General features: G+C 59.2%; 1 protein-coding gene across 17 annotated transcripts in view; it reads left to right on the forward strand.

The window, feature by feature from the left end:
* TNK2 (tyrosine kinase non receptor 2) overlaps positions 1 to 17,692 on the forward strand; it is a 41,859-nt gene extending 24,167 nt beyond the window's left edge. For 6 of the 17 annotated variants that reach the window (XM_068546543.1, XM_068546544.1, XM_068546533.1 and 3 more), the window contains exons 4-16: positions 1,372 to 1,593; positions 2,689 to 2,841; positions 3,344 to 3,621; positions 5,090 to 5,216; positions 5,621 to 5,767; positions 5,851 to 5,945; positions 10,999 to 11,193; positions 12,587 to 12,678; positions 13,289 to 13,333; positions 14,068 to 15,413; positions 15,514 to 15,609; positions 15,779 to 15,906; positions 16,938 to 17,692. In XM_068546543.1, the coding sequence (XP_068402644.1) occupies positions 1,372 to 1,593; positions 2,689 to 2,841; positions 3,344 to 3,621; positions 5,090 to 5,216; positions 5,621 to 5,767; positions 5,851 to 5,945; positions 10,999 to 11,193; positions 12,587 to 12,678; positions 13,289 to 13,333; positions 14,068 to 15,413; positions 15,514 to 15,609; positions 15,779 to 15,906; positions 16,938 to 16,944 (2,931 nt within the window). In that variant the 3' untranslated portion in view covers positions 16,945 to 17,692. The other 11 variants (XM_068546534.1, XM_068546539.1, XM_068546540.1 and 8 more) reach the window with 8 other exon arrangements.
* Positions 17,693 to 18,986: the final 1,294 nt, after the last annotated feature.

Genomic DNA, 18,986 nt, shown 5'->3' on the forward strand with positions numbered 1-18,986 from the left:
AATGTGAGAGGAAGTGAACCAGCCGGGCCTTCCCCCCCAACTTCTGGCCTCAGGGCTGGGGAGAGGGGCGGGCAGTGCAGAACAGCTGGACCTGGGATTGGGCCGCAGAGATTTCCTGGCTGTGATCTGGCAAGGGGCTGTCTCTTGGGATCCTGTGGCCTCTTCTGGGGACACTGTCCTGGTCCCTTGCCCAGGTTTTAGGGGAGGATGGGTGTGTTGGGGCGGGCGAAGACAGGAGGGAAGAGCCACGCGGTGTGCAGGATTCAAGGGGTCTTGGATCTACCACCAACTCACAGGAGGTCCCCGGGCCAGTCGGTTGACCACTCCAGACTTGAGGCATGTGGCCAGTAAGACAGTGCCAGCCACACTTGCCCAGCTCACCTCACGGGGCCTTGGGGAGGGTCCCTTGAGAAAAAGGCTGTGAAGGACCTTGTCAGCTGAACACTGCTTGCAAATGGAAGGGATTCCAGTTGCTGGGAGGAAGGACGGAGCAGCGGCCAGAAGAGGCCCTCAGACTGGAGACTCCTTCACCCCATACAGACAAGGCTCTGCCAACCTTGCGGGCAGGGACCAGCTGGGCAGAGGGTGCTGCCTGAAGCCGAGGCCTTGCATGCCCTGGTCGGGTGGTCAAGTCAAACTGACAGGGCCGCTCTGACCCTCAGGGCTTCCCTCCTGTCCCCTGACCTTTGGCCCCTTCCCTCTCCAGCCCAGGCTGCAGAGTCCTCTTCAACCTTCCTTCTTTCTGAGCCCTCAGCTCTAGGCCTCCCTCCAGAAGCCCAGCTGTCTTCCCAGGCCCTTCCCCAGCAAGGCCTTGCTTCATCTGCACCCCCATACACACTCACGGTCCAACCTCAGGCTCAAATTATCCTCTCCCCGGGCAGGATGAAGAGCAGCCGACGCCCTGGGGAGGGTGGAGACAGACAGCGCCAAATGGGCAACCCAGAGACGGGGCCAGGGCTAAAAATGGACAGGAGGTGTTTGTGAGGGCCCCTCGGGCTCCTGCCCATCTGCTCGGGTGAGGGGCTGGAGTCTGTGCTGGGTAGGGGTACAGAGCAGGAAGGGGGGCAGAGGTGGTGCCGGGAGTGGCTTTGGGCTACCCCTGACCCCACAGCTGGGTGTGGGACTGCAGCCGCCGCAGGCTACATGCCTGGCAGCCCATTTCTGGCACGTAGCCCGAGGCCACACCGAGGCCGTGGGTTCCCGTTTGGAGGTGTGGTCAGGAGGGGGCGTGGGCCTCCAGCCAGGCCTCCCCCCAGAAGTTTGGCAAAGCCACGACCTGTCTGGCGGCCTCACCAAAGACCCAGTGGCAGGACTGAATGACTGGCTCTGGGGCCTCAGGGTTCCATCTGGCCCCTGGCTGCCTTCAAACAGGTGTTCAGTGGAAAGCGGCTGGAGGCTGAGTTCCCCCCTCATCACTCTCAGAGCACCTTCCGGAAGACCTCACCCACCCCCGGAGGCCCAGCAGTGGAGGGATCCCTGCAGAGCCTCACCTGCCTCATTGGGGAGAAGGACCTGCATCTCTTTGAGAAGCTGGGAGATGGCTCCTTTGGCGTGGTGCGCAGGGGCGAGTGGGACGCCCCCTCAGGGAAGACGGTGAGCTCTCTGGGTCCTGCGGGGCGTGGCAGGCCCTGCTCTGCCCTCTAAGGCGGATCTGTCCCCTCTGCTGGGATGTGAAGGGGGCTGGGGACAGGTCCAAAGTGGCTCACCCTGGAGTCCATGCTCAGGGTTAACTAGACACATGTTCCTTTTTTCAGTTATAAAACTAATTATCATAAAAGTTTGGAGACTTAAAAATAAGAAGAAAAAAAAAAGCCTGTAATCCCACCACTCAGAGGAAGCAGAGTTAGCATTTACACCTTTTTTCCCCTTCAGATATTTTGTTGAATTTCTTTAAGATACAAATTTTAGATACAACTTTTTAACGCTTGCCCTTTCATCTTAGTATTGTATTTTAAAAATTTTCCCCAGAGGGAAAGATAGCGTGTGTGCAGTAAAGCATACAGTTCTTGAGTGTACGGCTCAGTGAATTTTCACATATGCATGGGCCCGTGTGACCACTGCCCAGATTGTGTTGTAGAACAGGGGTCCCCAACCCCCGGGCCGTGGACCGGGACCAGTCCGAGGCCTGTTAGGAACCGGGCCGCACAACAGGAGGTGAGTGGCGGGCGAGTGAGCGAGCTTCATCTGCGGCTCCCCATGGCTCGCATTACCGCCTGAACCCTCATATCCAGCAACCCCCCATCCTGGTCTGTGGAAAAACCGTCTTCCACGAACCCGTCCCTGGGGCCAAAAAGGTTGGGGACCACTGATGTAGAACATCTCTGTCACCCTTCAAGGGAAGCCATTCTTCTGATTTCTGTCACCGTAATTAGTTTTATGGCATTATATTTAAAGCATTTTCCTTCTACACCAAAAACATTTTTTATCATAACATTTTAATATTCCGTAATTGTACCGGTCATCTCTTACCTTGCGGTTGCCACTTAACCTGGGCACTCCTGCGGGAAGGGGAGGCCCGGCTCACGGCTGTTGGGGTCAGCCAGCTGCCCTCCCCCTGCCAGGCCACAGGCACCTGGGACACGCTCACCCGCCCGATGAGCAGGTCTGGGGCTGGAGGGGGGAGCAGGCTGGCCCGGAGTGTGGAGGCTGGGGCCTGTCCTGACTCTCTGCAGTCCCCACTCTGGCCAGGTGAGTGTGGCTGTGAAGTGCCTGAAGCCTGATGTGCTGAGCCAGCCAGAGGCCATGGACGACTTCATCCGGGAGGTCAATGCCATGCACTCGCTTGACCACCGAAACCTCATTCGCCTCTACGGTGTGGTGCTCACGCCGCCCATGAAGATGGTGAGTACTGTGGGCAGGAGGGGGATGGCGGCAGGGAGGGCCCTGTGCCCCTCACCTCCTGCCTGTGCTGTGGTTACTCCCTCCATCCTGACGAAGGTCAGAGGTCCTCCAGATCCTGCTTTGGTCCCCCACCTTATGTGGCAGAGGGGCTCACAGGCCTACCCCGGTACTGACTGACCCCGGTGTCCGCTGGAGCTCACTTCCATCTCTCTGGATTTGGCTTGTGTTCACCGGCAGAGGGTTGCACCCACGGGAGGGGCCGGTCCCAGAGTTTAGTTTTTGGCATTGCTAACCTGAGCCTCTTTGGGTTGCTCTTCTGAGCCTCGGTTTCCCATGTTCCCTAGAGGGGAGAGGCTTGGCAAGCTGTAGGACTCCTAGAGGTCCCTGGAGGACAGGCCAGGAAGGAGCATGGAACATGGCTCTGGCAGGCCTTAAGGGGAGGAGCTGAGGGAAGGGCAGGGCTCAGCCATGCTTATTCCTCCCTCCTCCTCCGTGGCCTCAGGTGACAGAGCTGGCACCTCTGGGATCGTTGTTGGACCGGCTGCGCAAGCACCAGGGCCACTTCCTCCTGGGTACCCTGAGCCGCTACGCTGTGCAGGTGGCTGAGGGCATGGGCTACCTGGAGTCCAAGCGCTTTATTCACCGTGACCTGGCCGCCCGCAACCTGCTGTTGGCCACCCGTGACCTGGTCAAGATCGGGGACTTCGGGCTGATGCGAGCACTACCCCAGAATGACGACCACTACGTCATGCAGGAGCATCGCAAGGTGCCCTTTGCCTGGTGAGGGGCAGGCGCTGCCGGCTTGTGGGGCCTGGACCCCATCCAGCCCTGCCCCGCCCCGCCCTGGTCCCTACACACCCAGGCCTCAGAGCTTCCAGGGCCTTCCACACACCCACCAGCCCTTGTCTCTTCTGGGCCTGCGGTGCCCTTGTGTGCCCATCCATTCACTTATGCATCCAGGAATTCTTAGGGGCCCACGTGCCAGGTGCTAGGATGCACAAGGATAAGTGCTGTGGGACACATTAAGGCTTCCTGGAAGACCCAGTATTAAGCTCTTGAAATATCAGGAGAAGTTAGCCAGGCAGAGACTGGCTGGTAAGCGTGTCCCAGGTAGAGCTGGGGGCAGGCAGGGCCTTGTAGACTGATGAGGGATGTCCACCTGCACACTGGGGTGGTACCTGTCCCTGCCCTGGCCCCTGCGTGAGCTTATCGTGTGCTGAGACCATCACGATCCTCTGCTGTCAGAGGCTCCTGAAGGAGTGTCGTCTCCTTGCTTTGGGGTGGGAGGAGTTGGTCCAGTTCTGGTTGCCAGAAAACCCTTCTAATCCAGGATGTACAGTCACCCCTAATTAATTACTGACTTTATATCTAGGATGATCACACATCCTGGATTATGCCTGATGTCCTGGAGTAATTAATAGCACCTCCTTTCATACTCAAGCGTCCTGGTATGAATGGTAAATTATAAGGTCACCTTTTTTTATGCAGCCCTCTTAAAACAATCCTGTGAAGTGAGCAGATTATTGTTATTCCCATTTCACAGATGAGGAATGTGGGGCTTAGAGCTCTTGGGTGACTCTCCCTGGGTCCCACCCGCTTTGAGTGGCAGGGCCAGCCCTCCAGTCCCATGAGATATCTCTGATTCTCCATCGAGGGCGGCTTCCTCCTTACTCCCCGTGCCTCAGTCCACCCTGGAATGAATACCCTTTGTTAGCTTCCCTGCAGTGCCATTTTTCTTCCTTACCCAAGAGGGAGCCCCAGAGAACGTGTGGGATGAGGAAAGCCACTGTGACTGTTCCCACCCATTTTGGTTCTTCCCCAGGCCCTATCCAGATTTCCCACCCACACCTTCCTGCTGAAATGACCTAAATCCTAGGATCCTGCCCCAAATCTGGAAATTGTCATCCTCCCACCACAATTAGAAAACAGCCTGAGATCTTATCCCACCCCACTTTTTGCCCCTCCTGGAGCTGCTGACCTTCTTCCTTTCCCTGACATGGGAACGTCCTCCTCTCCCCACCCCAGGCCGTGTGTGGTTAAAAGACCTGAGCAGAGACAATTTTGTCCAAATCTGTGCACCCCGTAGTTAAGAAGTCCTTAACTTCACACTGCGCCCCCAGTACCTACTGTGAACCCGGGCACGCGGGGCAACGGCACACTTGTGCATGAGCATTCGGGGTCCACTGGTGCTGATGCAGGGGGTGGGGCTGCTCTGAGAGGCCTTCTGCTTGACCCCTGCCTCTGCCAGGTGTGCCCCTGAGAGCCTGAAGACTCGCACCTTCTCCCATGCCAGCGACACCTGGATGTTTGGGGTCACGCTGTGGGAGATGTTCACCTATGGCCAGGAGCCCTGGATTGGCCTCAATGGCAGTCAGGTGAGGGGGCTGGGGCTATGCTCCCCACAGCGTGGCTGGGGGTTGATTTGATCCTTGTCTCCCAACCTGGCCCTGTTGGAACTGGCTCCTACCTGTTGGAATCCCTGTCTCCTGTGCCGTGTGTCTGCCTCACCCCCTTAGGTAGCTGAGCAAAGAGCACGGCCCCCAGTGGTCAGGAACAGGCCGGCCTGGGCTTTTTCGCAGTCCTCCTTTGCCACAGCCCCCAGTTCGGAGGCCCCAGACCTAGGGGTGAGGGTCAGAGGCCCAGGGCGCAGGCAGAGCTCTTCTCTGGGGTACAGGCATGGCGGCCAGCAGTTCCAGCTGTTCCGTGGGCTTGGGGGGAAGACGAGCGGTGAAGAGCCGGGTGCTCTGCTTGTCCTCACACTGCACCTCCCCACCACCAGATCCTGCATAAGATTGACAAGGAGGGGGAGCGTCTGCCCCGGCCCGAGGACTGCCCCCAGGACATCTACAATGTCATGGTTCAGTGCTGGGCTCACAAGCCAGAGGACAGACCCACCTTTGTGGCCCTGAGGGACTTCCTGCTGGAGGTGAGGGCAGATCTGCCCCCGGGGGCAGGGGTATCTGAGCAGGTGTCAGCCTGAGGTGGTTAGTGACCTGTCTCTGCCCCCAGGCCCAGCCCACTGACATGCGGGCCCTTCAGGACTTTGAGGAACCAGACAAGCTGCACATCCAGATGAACGATGTCATCACTGTCATTGAGGGGAGGTAGGGAGCGCGGGGGCTGTGCCTGCACCACCTTGAAGGGCGCAGAGTGGTTGGGCCTGGGACCCAGAGCCGTTCTGCCTCTCAGGTCCCCATGGCAACAGCCCCTCTCGGCTCCTGCAGCAAGAGGGAAGGGCAGGCCTGGGTCCTCCTGAGTGCTTGGGGTTAAGTATGCAGTTGCGGTGGCTCGCAGGGGGGTTTCCCTGCCTAGTGTCTCCTCTGTCACCCTTTTCCCACCAGGCTCCAGCCCTAGGCTCTGTGGGTCGGGGCCGCACTGCCGTTATGGTGGGGTGTAGGAAGTGGAGCAGCCTGACGTCGGGGCCCAACTGGGACTCCTGGACGTTCCTCCTCTTATCCTCCCCTGCCCCTCCTCTTCCCCCTCCTCCCAGGATAAGGACTCTGGACTCCCACCTGGGTGCCCTTCAGTAGCCCCAAGCAGCCCTGCCTCTTCCTGGCAGCCTCTGCCCTCCCACTGAGCCCACTGCCCCCTCCCAGGGCTCTCCTCCATCCTCTGCTGGGCCTCCCACCTGGCCTTTTTGTCCCCAGGCTGCCCTCACAGGGTCTCTTGTTCCTGCCCCCTCCCTCCCCCTCACACCTGGCAACACGTGTCTGCCTGCAGGCAGCCTCTCCTGAGTCAGGTCTCCCACCTGGAGCCCCCAAAGTTCAAGCCTGCCTGCTGTGGAGGCCCCCCTACCACTCAGCCCACCCTCTGTTATCTCATCCCCAGGGTGTCTGAGGAAGTGGTTGCGGTGGGGCGGGCTAGAGGTGCCTTTGGGGTGGGGGTGAGCATGGAGGACCAGGAAGAGGAGCGAGGCAGAGGAAATTCCCTGCACTCCCAGCTCCTCTGACTCAGAGCCAGGCAGGGACTTCCCACAGAGCCCTTTCGACCTGGACTTCAGGTTTATGGGTCTGGGACCTTTGGATAAACCTTGTGCCTCATGGGGGGTTGTTGAGAGGGAGTGTTTCTGGGTCTGAGTCAGACTGATGGAGTAGGCCCTGGAGCCTGGGCTGGCTGCGGAGGAGCATGACCTGCACGCGCTGTGGCCCCAGCATCTCCTCCTCAGGCCAGGGCTCCCCCAGCGTTCGGGCCCAGTATCTGTGAATAAGAGTGACATCCCAGCAAGTTGGGCGGGGGGAGGTATGGTTGGGGAGTTCGTGGTGGTGGACAGAAGTAGAAAGCTGCTAGGAGAGAAGCCTGGAGGACAGGAAGGAATATGTAGTCTGTGGTTTGGAGCTAAGGGGCCAGGGAAGGGAATGCAGGCATGGCAGTCTGGGGAGCATTCTAGAAATAGGAAGATTAGGGTGGGGGCCCTTCTGGAGGTGCATGGAAGGACCTTCAGCTAGAATCTGAGCCTACAGCCATTCCCACCTCCAGGAGCCAGAGGGCCTTGGACCTGAGCCCTCTTGTACCCTGTAGTCCCCAGGTCTCTACTTCCCTCATCCCTTGCTCTCAGTGGGGGCCCGTGTACCAGGGCCCAGTGTTTCCTAGGGGGTGACTCAGGGGTTTTGTGTGTTTCTGGGGCGTTTGTCTGTGGAGCTGGCACCCTGGGTCACCACTGGAGTGAGGCGGGGAACAGGAGGGGAGAGGGGAGCCGCTCCTCCTGTGAGGCCACCGTGGGCGGGCCCTGCCCCGCCCTTTCGTCACAGGCTTGGGTTGGCCCAGCTGCTGGCTCCAGCGCCACTGCCTGCCAGTGTGGGCTTGCTGGGTTCTTCCTCCAGGGCCACCGGCCGACTTGGACCACAGTGCCTGCCGCAGGTCCCTGGAGCTACTCAGGAGGTGGGAGGTGAGGGGCAGGAGGCATGACAGCCGGTGAGGCTTTGGGAGTGGGCCTGTGTGTCGGTGGTACCAGAGCTTTAAATGCCCCCTTGTTTCCTTGGTGCCCCAAGTGTGTTTGTTTGTCTGGCTCTGTCTCCGTGTCTCCGGGTGGGTGGGCTCTGTTCATGGGTGTCCCTTTGGGTCTGGGTTTGTACATGTGGGTCTCGGTCTGTTTCTCCGTCTTCCTTTAGCAGCCTGGCTCTCAGCTGTCTCGTATCTGTGCTCTTCTGTTAGACTGGGATTTCTTCTTGCAGAAGCTGTCTCCTAGCCAGAGTCTGGAGCACCCTTGCCCCTGGCTCTGACTGATTCTTTAGACTCAGGGCTTCTAGGGGTACCAGGCAGGGGGCAGAGAGAGGACACCAGATGTCCTGTGAGCCAAGCTTGCGAGGCTCTGTCTAGACTGTGAGGGACAGATAATGACCACTCTTTTCCAGGGGGTCTTCTTTGGAGGCTGGGATGGCTGACAGAACTTTGATGTTCTGTTTTCACAAACCAGAGAAGGGGGACAGAGATTTTGAAATCCATGTGTAGGTCCTTGGCCTGGCGTGATCCCTGGAGCCTTTGCTTCCTGTGGTGGGTGGGAGAGAGGGAAGCAAAGGGGGTGTGTTGTCCCTCAAGGCCAGGGGCTGCCGGGGACACCTGGAGAGAAGGGCGTGGGGTGGTGTTTTGAGCAGAATGTTTAAGCCACATTTGTCAGCCATTTCTGGGCTACCTAAGCCAGAACTGGGATAAGGGGCTGAGGTTTCCAGAGGCTTGTCCCCAAGAGAGCTGGGGCAGCCTTCGGTGGTTCTTAACCCAGGCCCTGGTGTTTCCCAGGTGCTGCTGCACATCTTGCCTGTCCCAGGATGCTGTCAGGCATCCTGCTGGAGGTGCCTGTCTTTGCTGCGGGGACTTTGCCCTCCAATTGCTGTGGAGACTCTGGGCTGTTCTTGGAAGGGGAAGGGAGGTGTGGCCAGAGCAGGCTAGGTGGGAAGGGCTGGTCTGGTCCTCTCTGGGCTGCTGGTATCTCCGCCCCACTGAGCCTTGGAGGGGGGACCAGTGGGCAGCGTGATGTAATGTTGGCCATCTCGGGAGTTATAACTGACCCTCGTTGGGAGGATGCTGCTTCCGTGCTTGGGATGTCATTCCCAAGGGGGTCTTTCTTATACATACTCCGCACTCCCAACTCCCCTCCCCCAGTAGCAAGGGCTGTCGTGCCTCCTGCCCCTCACCTCCCATCTCCTTTTTTGGGACTTGATGTGAGGACTCCCAGCAGTGATAAAGGGAGCCCTTTATTCCGGGCCTGGCTCTAGCCTTGGCCATACCTGTAACAAAGAGAGGTAGGCTTGGCTCTGCTCTTGCTCTCAGAAGTGGGTCCAGAGGAGGCTTCCGAGTGAGGGTCTGTTAGCAAAAGGAAAGGAGCAGAGGGAGTGACCTCCTGCCCATCTGGTCTTGCTCAGGGTCCACTGGGAGGGCATGATCACGGTGTCAGCCTGGCCTTGGACGCGAGTCTGTCCCACTCTGCACTGCTTCTCCACCTCAGTTAACGAGCATCTCTGAAGAGGTGTGGAGAGCAGAGTCCAGCGTCCAGCCATGGGCTTGGTGTCTGAGCCTGTTCCGTGGAGGGGCACGTGGGACCCAGGGGGCCCATGGGTGTTGGGTGAGAGCAGCATCGGGGTCTGGGGGCCAGGGGCTCCCCACCCTGCCTCCTTGGCCTCAGCCGGCCTGGGGGTGGGTGTGGGGAGGGGAGGCGTTTCTCTCTTTGGAATGGCCCTGCTATTTTTGGATGGGCTTTGTCCCTTCCCGGGTGTTGTCCTCTCTTCTTCCTTCCTTTCCTGCCCTTCCCACCCAGGGGGGCTGGGTGGTAATCACAGGATTGCTGTGTCTGTGGTGGCCGGTCAGCAGCCTTGCTGACAAGGAGGCTGGGCTCTCGTCCCTCCCCCTCCACGCCTCTTGGCTCCCCAAAGATTGCTGTGTTTGTGGGGTTCAACATTTGGTCTCTGGGACAGGCTCTTTGGGGGTCACACTGGCCCAGTGGCCACATCACCTCACGGAGGGGGCTCCAGGTGTTCAGGCCTCACTGCCTCCTTCCAGCCTCCACCACCCCCAACCCCTCTGGTCTGGCTGCAGCTTGGTGGAAACCTTTCTTTATGCTCCTGCTGTGGACAGGTGATGTACAGGTTGGGGGCTGACAGTGAGCGGATGCAGCTTGGTGCCACACACGTCCGCTGCAGCAGCAGCATGAGGCTGTCACCACCTCTGCCTTAGCCCAGATTCTGTGCCTGTCCTCAGGTGTGCGTGATTCCAGCAGATGCAGGAGCCTCGTGGCCTGTTGGATTTTGGGCATTGGAAGCATCCAGGAGGGCGCTCTGTTCTTTCTTGCCCACCTGGCCCAGCTCCCACCCCCACCCCAGGCCTGGACTTAGGCTGTGCCAACAGATTCTGTGTCTGAGGTCAGAGCGAGGGGCTGGTGGTCCCATAGTCCAGCCACACTGGGAGGCTGGGTTCCCTTCTGGACCCCTTGTTTAAGACAAGAGTGGAGCTCTCCTCCCAAGGAGGTGGATGGGGGCCAGAGTGGGGGTCCCACAGTCCTGGCAGGAGGTGGTGGAAGGCACTGGAGATGTGTAAACTGGTGATGTGATAGCGTGGGTTGCCCCAGGTGCTTCCAAAACTTGGAGGGCTGCCTGCAGGAGATGGGATTATGGTAGGAGGGCTTGGCCCCAAGCCCAGTCCTAAGGCCATGGTGCTCCCTTGGGCTGTTGTAGCTCAGAACTCCTGGAACTGGGTTGAAGAGTGAGATCGGGTGGCTAGGAGAGGACTGGGGCTTAGGCCTTGCCGGGGGAGGAGGGAGGCGAGGTGGTATTGTGAGAAGGGCGCTGGCTTCATGGATTAACAACTGGGTTTGAATCCTGGATCTGCTGTACTCTTTCTGGTAACTGTAGGCAAGTCATGTCACTTGTTTGAACCTGTTTCCGTATTTGTAAACTGTAGGAAAAGCTGTCTGACCCACCTAGGGCACTTAGGGTAAGGCTGCGTGCAAATACCAGGCCCTGTACTGGGTGAGTGGCAGGTCCTGGGGGGCTGCTGGGAGGAGGTGGGCTGGTGGCAGGCTACTCTGATCCTGGGGCCTTAGCCCTTGTGCTCCCTTCTGCCAAGGTGGTCAGATACCATGGCTAAAGAGAGCTTGGTGTGAAAAGGGTCCCAGTCCTTGGGACCGTCCCACCACGCCCTGGTGTTCACCATGTCACCTCTGTTGCGCAGGGCTGAGAATTACTGGTGGCGCGGGCAGAACACACGGACGCTTTGCGTGGGGCCCTTCCCTCGCAACGTGGTGACCTCTGTGGCCGGCCTGTCGGCCCAGGACATCAGCCAGCCCCTGCAGAACAGCTTCATTCACACAGGGCATGGTGACAGCGACCCCCGGCACTGCTGGGGCTTCCCTGACAGGATTGATGAGTGAGTACCGGCAGGGTCCCGCCTGGGGGCTCCAGGGCCAGCAGCCCCTCTCTGGGCATGCAGGCTCTCCAGGCCCCCAAGGTCCCAGTTACAGCCGTGGGCCAAGGGTCTCTTGTTCAGCAGCTTTTCCTTGTCGGCAGAACTGGGGTTGGAGCTTCAAAGGATAAAAGGCCTCCAGGGTCCACACCTTAAGCCCCCCTGGCAAACTGGCTTTAGGAGAGTGGACTTGGGAACAGCCTTTGGAAGCAGTTCAGTAGGAAAGCTTCTCATGATCCCCAGCACTTGGGTGGCAGTTTCCCTTCTTCTGCTGGTAGTACCTGAGTCCTGGAGATGGGAGCTGCTGGCTCAGGCCCAGGGGTGCAAGGTGCAGAAAAAGCTCCCTGCGGGGAAACTTCAGAGCGCCCACCTGCCTGCTCACTCTGCACCTGGGAGGGGGGTTCAGTCTCCTTTAAGTGAAAGGATGAGGTCATCGGGGGGGCATCTGGGGAGGACACACAGGAGAATTAGTCACTTCCTGGGGGCCCCGCCCGAGGGAGCCACTTGGAGCTCCTCCTGCTGGGCCTCCGAGCCTCTGTGCTGGCACCACGGGGCTTCCGGGCAGCGCTCTCTCCTCTGACTTCTGACAGGCTTCTGCCCCCGGGGGTGTGGCGCAGCAGGCCCATCACCCCCTGCCCTGCACACCAGAACACAGCCCTGGGAGGGTGCCTGTCTCTTGCCTCACAGGAGCCAGGCGAGGGCCTGGCAGAGCTGGGGCCGGAGAAGGCAGACACCTTCCAGAAGGCGGCCCGGCACCCTCTGCCCTGCTCCTGGCGTTCCATGGCCAGCCCAGCCCCATTCCTCTGGGCTTTAATCAGCCCCAGTGACTACGTCCCAGATCCTGAGAGTAGGCACAGGGGTTGCAGGTGAATTGGGAGCGTGGCGGTAGCCCGGCCCGTACCCTACCTCCTGGCAGTGGGGCAGAAGGATGCCTCCTGTCCACGCTGGCTGGGGCAGTGTGGCCCAGACGCCTCAGGGCCTGGCAGGAGAGAAGAGAGTGTGCCAGCAGGTGGCTGCCGGGCATGGGTTGGGGTGCCTTGGGGTTACAGAGGGCCAGCTCTGCCCTTTTGGGGTGTCCTTAGAGCTCCTACAGTACTAGGTTTTTCAACCTACAGTCAGGAGTTCTTTCTCTGCCCCCTCTCCACGGTACCCTCCCCGGGTTCCTGCTAGATCTACAGAAGGGAGCTACTGGGGGTCAGAAGTCCTGGGCTCCAGGCCTACGTCTGCAAGGGGCTTGGATGAGATGGTTCTGTCCTCTGCCTGACCCCAGGGGACAGGCCCAGCATCTCCTCCAAGGTGCCCTCACTGCCACCACCCCACACCCTTACCCATCTCTGACCTGCTTCTCTCCCCACAGACTGTATCTGGGAAACCCCATGGACCCTCCCGACCTGCTGAGTGTGGAACTGAGCACCTCCAGACCCACCCAGCATCTGGGCAGGGTGAAAAGTAAGGGCCCCCAAGCCCTGGTCCCCTAGTTCATCAGCTGCCCAGGAAGGGATGCTGTCTCCTCAGACCACCCCGAGCTGGCTGTTCCTGCTCTGGGGCGGTTGGGTCGGGGCAGCAGGGGGACAGCTGTGTCCCTGGCTCCGGCTGGGCGTGGGGCGGACGGTGAGAGGCAGCTGTATCCGCCCAGGTGGGCACCCTCGGTCTGGCCCGCACTGGCCTGCCCGCTCAGCTTCCCTCCTCCCTCCTCCTCCCCGCCGTGCTCAGATGCTGGCTCTCCTCACTCCCCCTAATCCTGCTCTCCTCTCCTGCCAAAACCACCCCACGGGCTCCATCTTGGCCAGGAGCCTCATCCATCTCCCGGATCCAGGGCCTGTCGCTCCGGAACATAGTTTTCCCATCCTGCCGCCCCATTGCTTCCCATTGCTGCTGGGTTTGTACATTCACTTGCCCCTATTCACATCTCTCTCTCTCTCTCTCTCTCTCTCTCTCCCTCTCCCTCTCCACCCCCTCTCCCCTCCACACTCTGCCCTCTTGTCTGACTCTGTCTCCCCTCCCTTGTCCTCTCTCCCTTGCTCTGCCCCTTCTACTCTCCGCATGACCTTTCTCGCAGGGGAGCCTCCACCTCGCCCTCCTCAGCCTGCCATCTTCACTCAGAGTAAGTGGGGCTGCTCTTGGTGCCTTGGCCCCCGCCCCCGCCCCCTCTCTCCTCTCATTTCTCTCCTCCTGGAAGGTACAGAGCCCTGGCCTGCCGGCTGGTGGGAGGGGAAGTGGGTGTGTGCTGTGAGCTTTTGCTGCTGACCTGGCCCGGCATGCCTGCCTCTCCCCCCACCCCCAAAAGCCTGGGCTTCTGGAACAGGAGTGTGGTCCTGGCGCCCACTCTGCCACTGTCCGCCATTGCCTGGCCCTGCCTCACTTCCTTTGGGACCTGCAGAGGCCGTGTCTGGGCTTTACGCCAGCTGATCAGGAGCTCTGTCCTCTCTAAGGATAGCTCCTATTGCCCTTGATGGTGGGAGATTGCCCATAGCCCCCTGCCTGCACTAATGGTGTGCCGTAATGGGGTAGGGATTACTAACCAGGGCTCAGGAGCTGGGGTATATGGGGTCTTGTGTTGATGGAGGGGTGTCAGAGGCAGGCAGGTGTGGGGTGTTGCTTGCTCTAGCTGAAATGGAGGGAGGGGCTCGCCAGGCCCCATAGAGGGCTGCCAACCACCGGCGCAGGTTCTGCCCTCCTGTTGAATGGGGTCTGGGTGCGCAGAGAATTCTGGCGGCTGAGGGCCGACCTCTGCGGGAATTGGGAGTGGGGAGTTGGTGGGCTGTCTTCCCCACACCCCACCTTTCCCATCGGCCTGCCTGACGCCGCCTCCCTGTTGGGGTCTACCTTCCGTCGCAGAACCAACCTACGACCCTGTGAGTGAGGACCAAGACCCCCTGTCCAGCGACTTCAAGAGGCTGGGCCTGTGGAAGCCAGGACTGCCCCGTGGGCTGTGGCTCGCGAAGCCCTCGGCCCGGGTGCCGGGCACCAAAGCGGGCCGCGGGAGCAGTGAGGTCACGCTCATCGACTTTGGTGAGGAGCCCGTGGTCCCGGCCCCGCAGCCCTGTGCGCCCTCACTGGCGCAGCTGGCCATGGATGCCTGCTCCTTGCTGGACAAGACCCCGCCGCAGAGCCCCTCGCGGGCGCTGCCCCGGCCCCTGCATCCCACGCCGGTGGTGGACTGGGATGCGCGCCCGCTGCCCCCGCCTCCTGCCTACGACGACGTGGCCCAGGATGAGGATGACTTTGAGGTCTGCTCCATCAACAGCACCCTAGTGAGTGCAGGGGTCTCTGCTGGGCCCAGCCAGGGCGAGACCAATTACGCCTTTGTGCCTGAGCCGGCGCGGCTCTTCCCTCCCCTGGAGGACAACCTGTTCCTCCCGCCTCAGGGTGGGGGCAAGCCGCCCAACTCAGCGCAGACCGCAGAGATCTTCCAGGCGCTGCAGCAGGAGTGCATGCGGCAGCTACAGGTCCCGGCCGGCTCTCTGGTCCCCTCGCCCAGCCCGGTGGGCGACGACAAGCCCCAGGTGCCCCCCCGTGTGCCCATCCCCCCGAGGCCCACGCGCCCACGTGGGGAGCTGTCTCCAGCCCCCTCGGGCGAGGAGGAGATGGGGCGGTGGCCTGGACCTGCCTCCCCTCCCCGGGTACCACCCCGGGAGCCCCTGTCCCCACAAGGCTCCAGGACCCCCAGCCCCTTGGTGCCACGCGGCAGCTCCCCGCTGCCACCCCGGCTCTCCAGCTCACCTGGGAAGACCATGCCCACCACCCAGAGCTTCGCCTCAGACCCCAAGTATGCCACACCCCAGGTGATCCAGGCACCTGGCCCCCGGGCTGGCCCCTGCATCTTACCCATTGTCCGCGATGGCAAGAAGGTCAGCAACACCCACTACTACCTGCTGCCTGAGCGCCCACCCTACCTGGAGCGCTACCAGCGCTTCCTACGTGAGACCCGGAGCCCCGAAGAGCCGGCCCCCATGCCTGTGCCCCTGCTGCTGCCCCCTCCCGGCATCCCAGCTCCTGCTGCCCCCACTGCCACCGTTCGACCAATGCCTCAGGCTGCCCCAGACCCCAAGGCTAACTTCTCCACCAACACCAGCAACTCAGGGGCCCAGCCGCCAGCCCTGAGGGCCACTGCTCGGCCGCCACAGAGGGGCTGCCCCGGGGACGGGCCAGAGGCTGGAAGGCCAGCAGACAAGATCCAGATGGTGAGTAGTGGGCCTGGCTACAGGGTGAGGAGGGGCAGGGGCCCGAGGGACCCAGAGGAAGGGGCCTGAGTGGTGCTGACGGGTGGGTGGGTGTGCCCAGCTGCAGGCCATGGTGCATGGGGTGACCACAGAGGAGTGCCAGGCGGCCCTGCAGAGCCACAGCTGGAGCGTGCAGAGGGCTGCCCAGTATCTGAAGGTACCACCACCTCCTGCCCACTCTGGCTTTCAGGGACCCTGAAGACTGGTTCTGCGGCTCTCCTCCAACCCTCCTGCTCCCTGCCCCCACCCTCACTCTCCTCTGTCCCGCCCTGGTCCAGCACCCCTTGGCCCCAGTGTGTCCCACGGCACCACCCTCTGCTCCTCAGGTGGAGCAGCTCTTTGGTTTGGGTCTGCGGCCGCGAGGCGAGTGCCACAAAGTGCTGGAGATGTTCGACTGGAACTTGGAGCAGGCTGGCTGCCACCTGCTGGGCTCCTGCGGCCCAGCCCACCACAAGTGAGCAGACCTTGCCCCTGCCACCTTCCTGTCCCCGGGGTGTCCTGGAGCAGTCACTCTGGGAAAAGCCAACAGCTCACAGCCACACACGGCCAGACACAGGGCTCCAGGCGGGAGGAGGGAAAGGGGTCCCGATCCCAGGACACAGACAGTTCTCGGAGAAAACAGCTTCTCCTAAGCACGTTTATCTAGACTTCATAGCTGCTTTGTTCAAATGAGCTAATGAGTAAAAGGAATTGGAGCCTCTCTGGTTGCAGGGGGCTTGCTTCCTGACCGGGCTCCAGTGAGAAGCAGTTTAGGATCCAGTGGTTTAAACAAATCTCTCTCACCTCTTCATTTCCTATTGCAGTTTGAAGTAACAAAGATTTAATGCCTTTTTAAAGGAAAAAAAAAAAAAATCCATTACTTTCCTATAAAAAAAGTATGTACGTGTTTATATAACAAAATATATAGATATATAAATAGCATACTTGATATAGAGTATAAATACATACAAATGAAAGTTTTATCAAGTCAAAAAGTGAAATCCTTCCCTGGGGGGCGCTGGCGGGGCGGGTGTGTCGGATTCCTCTGGCGGCAGACAGCTTGAGCTGGAGCCCAGCCTTCTCACACGTGGCGTCAGCTTATGCTCCTTTCCTGACCTCTCAGGGTCCTCAATCTGTAAAACGTGTGTAAATGATAGTGCCTACCTCGTAGAACTGGTTAGGAGAATTAATGAGGGATGCGCCGCACAGCAAGTGTCTGGCCCATGGGACGCCATCACTGAATGTTGGCCGTTACCTCATGGTTATTCTTACTGATTTGCCTCCGTTACTCTAATACACGATACGGCTGGTCTCTTATTCTTAGTTTATTAAAGAAGTCATCCCAGGATGCTAAATTCCAAAATTAGTGCCTAGAACCACCGGTTTTCAACCGATTTGGCTGACCCTGAGAGGCCCCTCTCGCACCCACCCACACTGGACATTCCATACTCTGTTGCACCGACCCCTGTTGATGGAAGGGCTTTCTGGTTGTTTCCCATCCTTTAGGCGCTGAGATGTCTGGAGACTCAGAGGATCTGCCCTGAAGGAATCATTTGAGCCTGTCCATCTGACGAGGGTGGGGAGATGCCCTGCCAGGCCTGGAGGACCTGCTGCACCTGCTGCTCCCAGTGGCAGAGCGAGGCCAAGGCAGCAGGAGGCTGGGAGCCCCGCCTTGCCTGTCCCTCCCTCACCCAGCGCTGTCCCTGCAACTTCGGAGCTCTCAGTGCACCCAGCCGAGGTGCAGGAGGGAGCCTCTTGAAGGCAGGCCTGGTGGGGCCTGTAGCTGAAATGTGTTGCCAGGCCCTGCCGGCGGGGAAGCCAGGCTTGACCCCGGGCAGGGAGGATGTGTTGGCCGTGCAGAAAGGTGGAACAGCACCCAGGGTGTGCGGCGGCGGCCCTCCCCAGGGAGCCCCTGGCGGCAGTTGGGGTGTCAGACAGAATGTGACTTGTGGCCTCACCATGGACATGTTAAGGGACTTGGCTGGTGTTAGGATCTTGTGCCTGGAAATAGCCTGAGGTGGCTCAGGTAGCAGAGCTAGGGTGCCAGATCGTTCTCTGGCAGGGACCAGGGCCCAAGGCCCCAGGGTTGGAAGGAGACCAAGGGGGCAGCTGCCCTGGAGGGACACCAGTGCTTCCTCTTTGACCCAGCTCTTCCCCTGTGCTGTTCTTTGTTTTCCCACCAGCCTCTTGCCAAAGTTGCTGCCCCGGCTATGAATATCTGCTTCTTCCAGAGAAATAAATTTAGTTTCTATTTTATGTTACTTATTTGTGTCTGCCTGCTTCTTTGCTTCTTTGCCTCTTTGTCAGCGGCCTGAGGCTCCTGGGCTCCCCAAGCCACTGCCATCTGTCCCAGGCCACAGGCCCTGTAGTGCCACCTGTTGACGGAGGGGGGAAGTGCAGGCCTGGTTGACCGTAACGGGTCTCTCCCCTTCTGGGGCTGGCAGTGGGCAGAGCCCCACCTGACTCAGAGTCCCTAGGTTTTATCTCTGATGTTCCAGGAGGCAGGATATACCGCAGGACAGAGTACAGTAACTCAATTAGCGGGAGCTAAGCCAGAAACTTTCAGAACACGGAAGGACTCAATATGTATAAGTATTTTAATTTTCTTTTTCTGAATAGCTAATAATTCACATGGTTCAAAATTCAGAAGGTACTAAAGAGTATACAGTGAAATTCCCCACCCCAGCTGCCACCTCCCCTCTCCAGAGGCTGCCTTTATCATGTTTCCCGTGTGTTTCTAATTTTTTTCACTGTTTTGAAGAGCTCCATAGCCTTACTGAAAGAACTCTTGTTTAGGGTTGCATGGATATGGTTTTACCATAATCTATTTAACCAGGCCCCTTTGGATGGAGGGGTATTTGGTTGTTTCCAGTCCTTTGCAGTTATAGCCATTGCATCAATAAATGGCGAATGTGGGTTATTCCTTACTTGCAAGGCAATCTGAAGGATGAGTTCCCAGAAGCGGCGCTCCTGAGTCAGGGTGTGTGCGGCTAGTGAGGGATCCTGCCAGTTGGGAAAGTTTTCTCCCCACAGAGGAGGCTCTTCCCGATGTTACAGCCACCAGTGTGTGAGAGCTTTCCATGTGGTACCAGAGCTTTCTGATTTTTGACAGTATGACACGTGGAAAATGGTGTCTTGATAGTTTTAATTGCATTCCTCTAATGAATGAATAAACATTTAAAAAATAAGTTGGGCCATTTATATTTCCTTTTCTATAAGCTACCTATTAATAGCTTTTGTGGAGCCCTACATCAAGGACACAGGACAAAAATTCTGGAATTAACCAAGCCCCCATAGCAACTGTTGCCGTGGGCTCTCCTAGTCTAAACTTGGGCAGCCCCCCAGCTCCATATTAGACAAAATAATCACCATGTCATAACCTTGTAGCATCCTGACCAATCACCTAATGCCATCCTGCCAGCAGGAATTTCTTTGTCTTGAGGCTATAAAAGTTGGCTACTAGCCCACAAAGGGGGTCCGCTCTCCCTGGTCTATCAGGAAGTCGGCCCACTGTATTGGCAGCGCCCCTCACTAACTCTGCTCTGCTCTGTTCTC

The sequence above is a fragment of the Eschrichtius robustus genome, chromosome 6 (assembly GCF_028021215.1).
Source record: "Eschrichtius robustus isolate mEscRob2 chromosome 6, mEscRob2.pri, whole genome shotgun sequence".
Lineage (NCBI taxonomy): Eukaryota > Metazoa > Chordata > Mammalia > Artiodactyla > Eschrichtiidae > Eschrichtius > Eschrichtius robustus.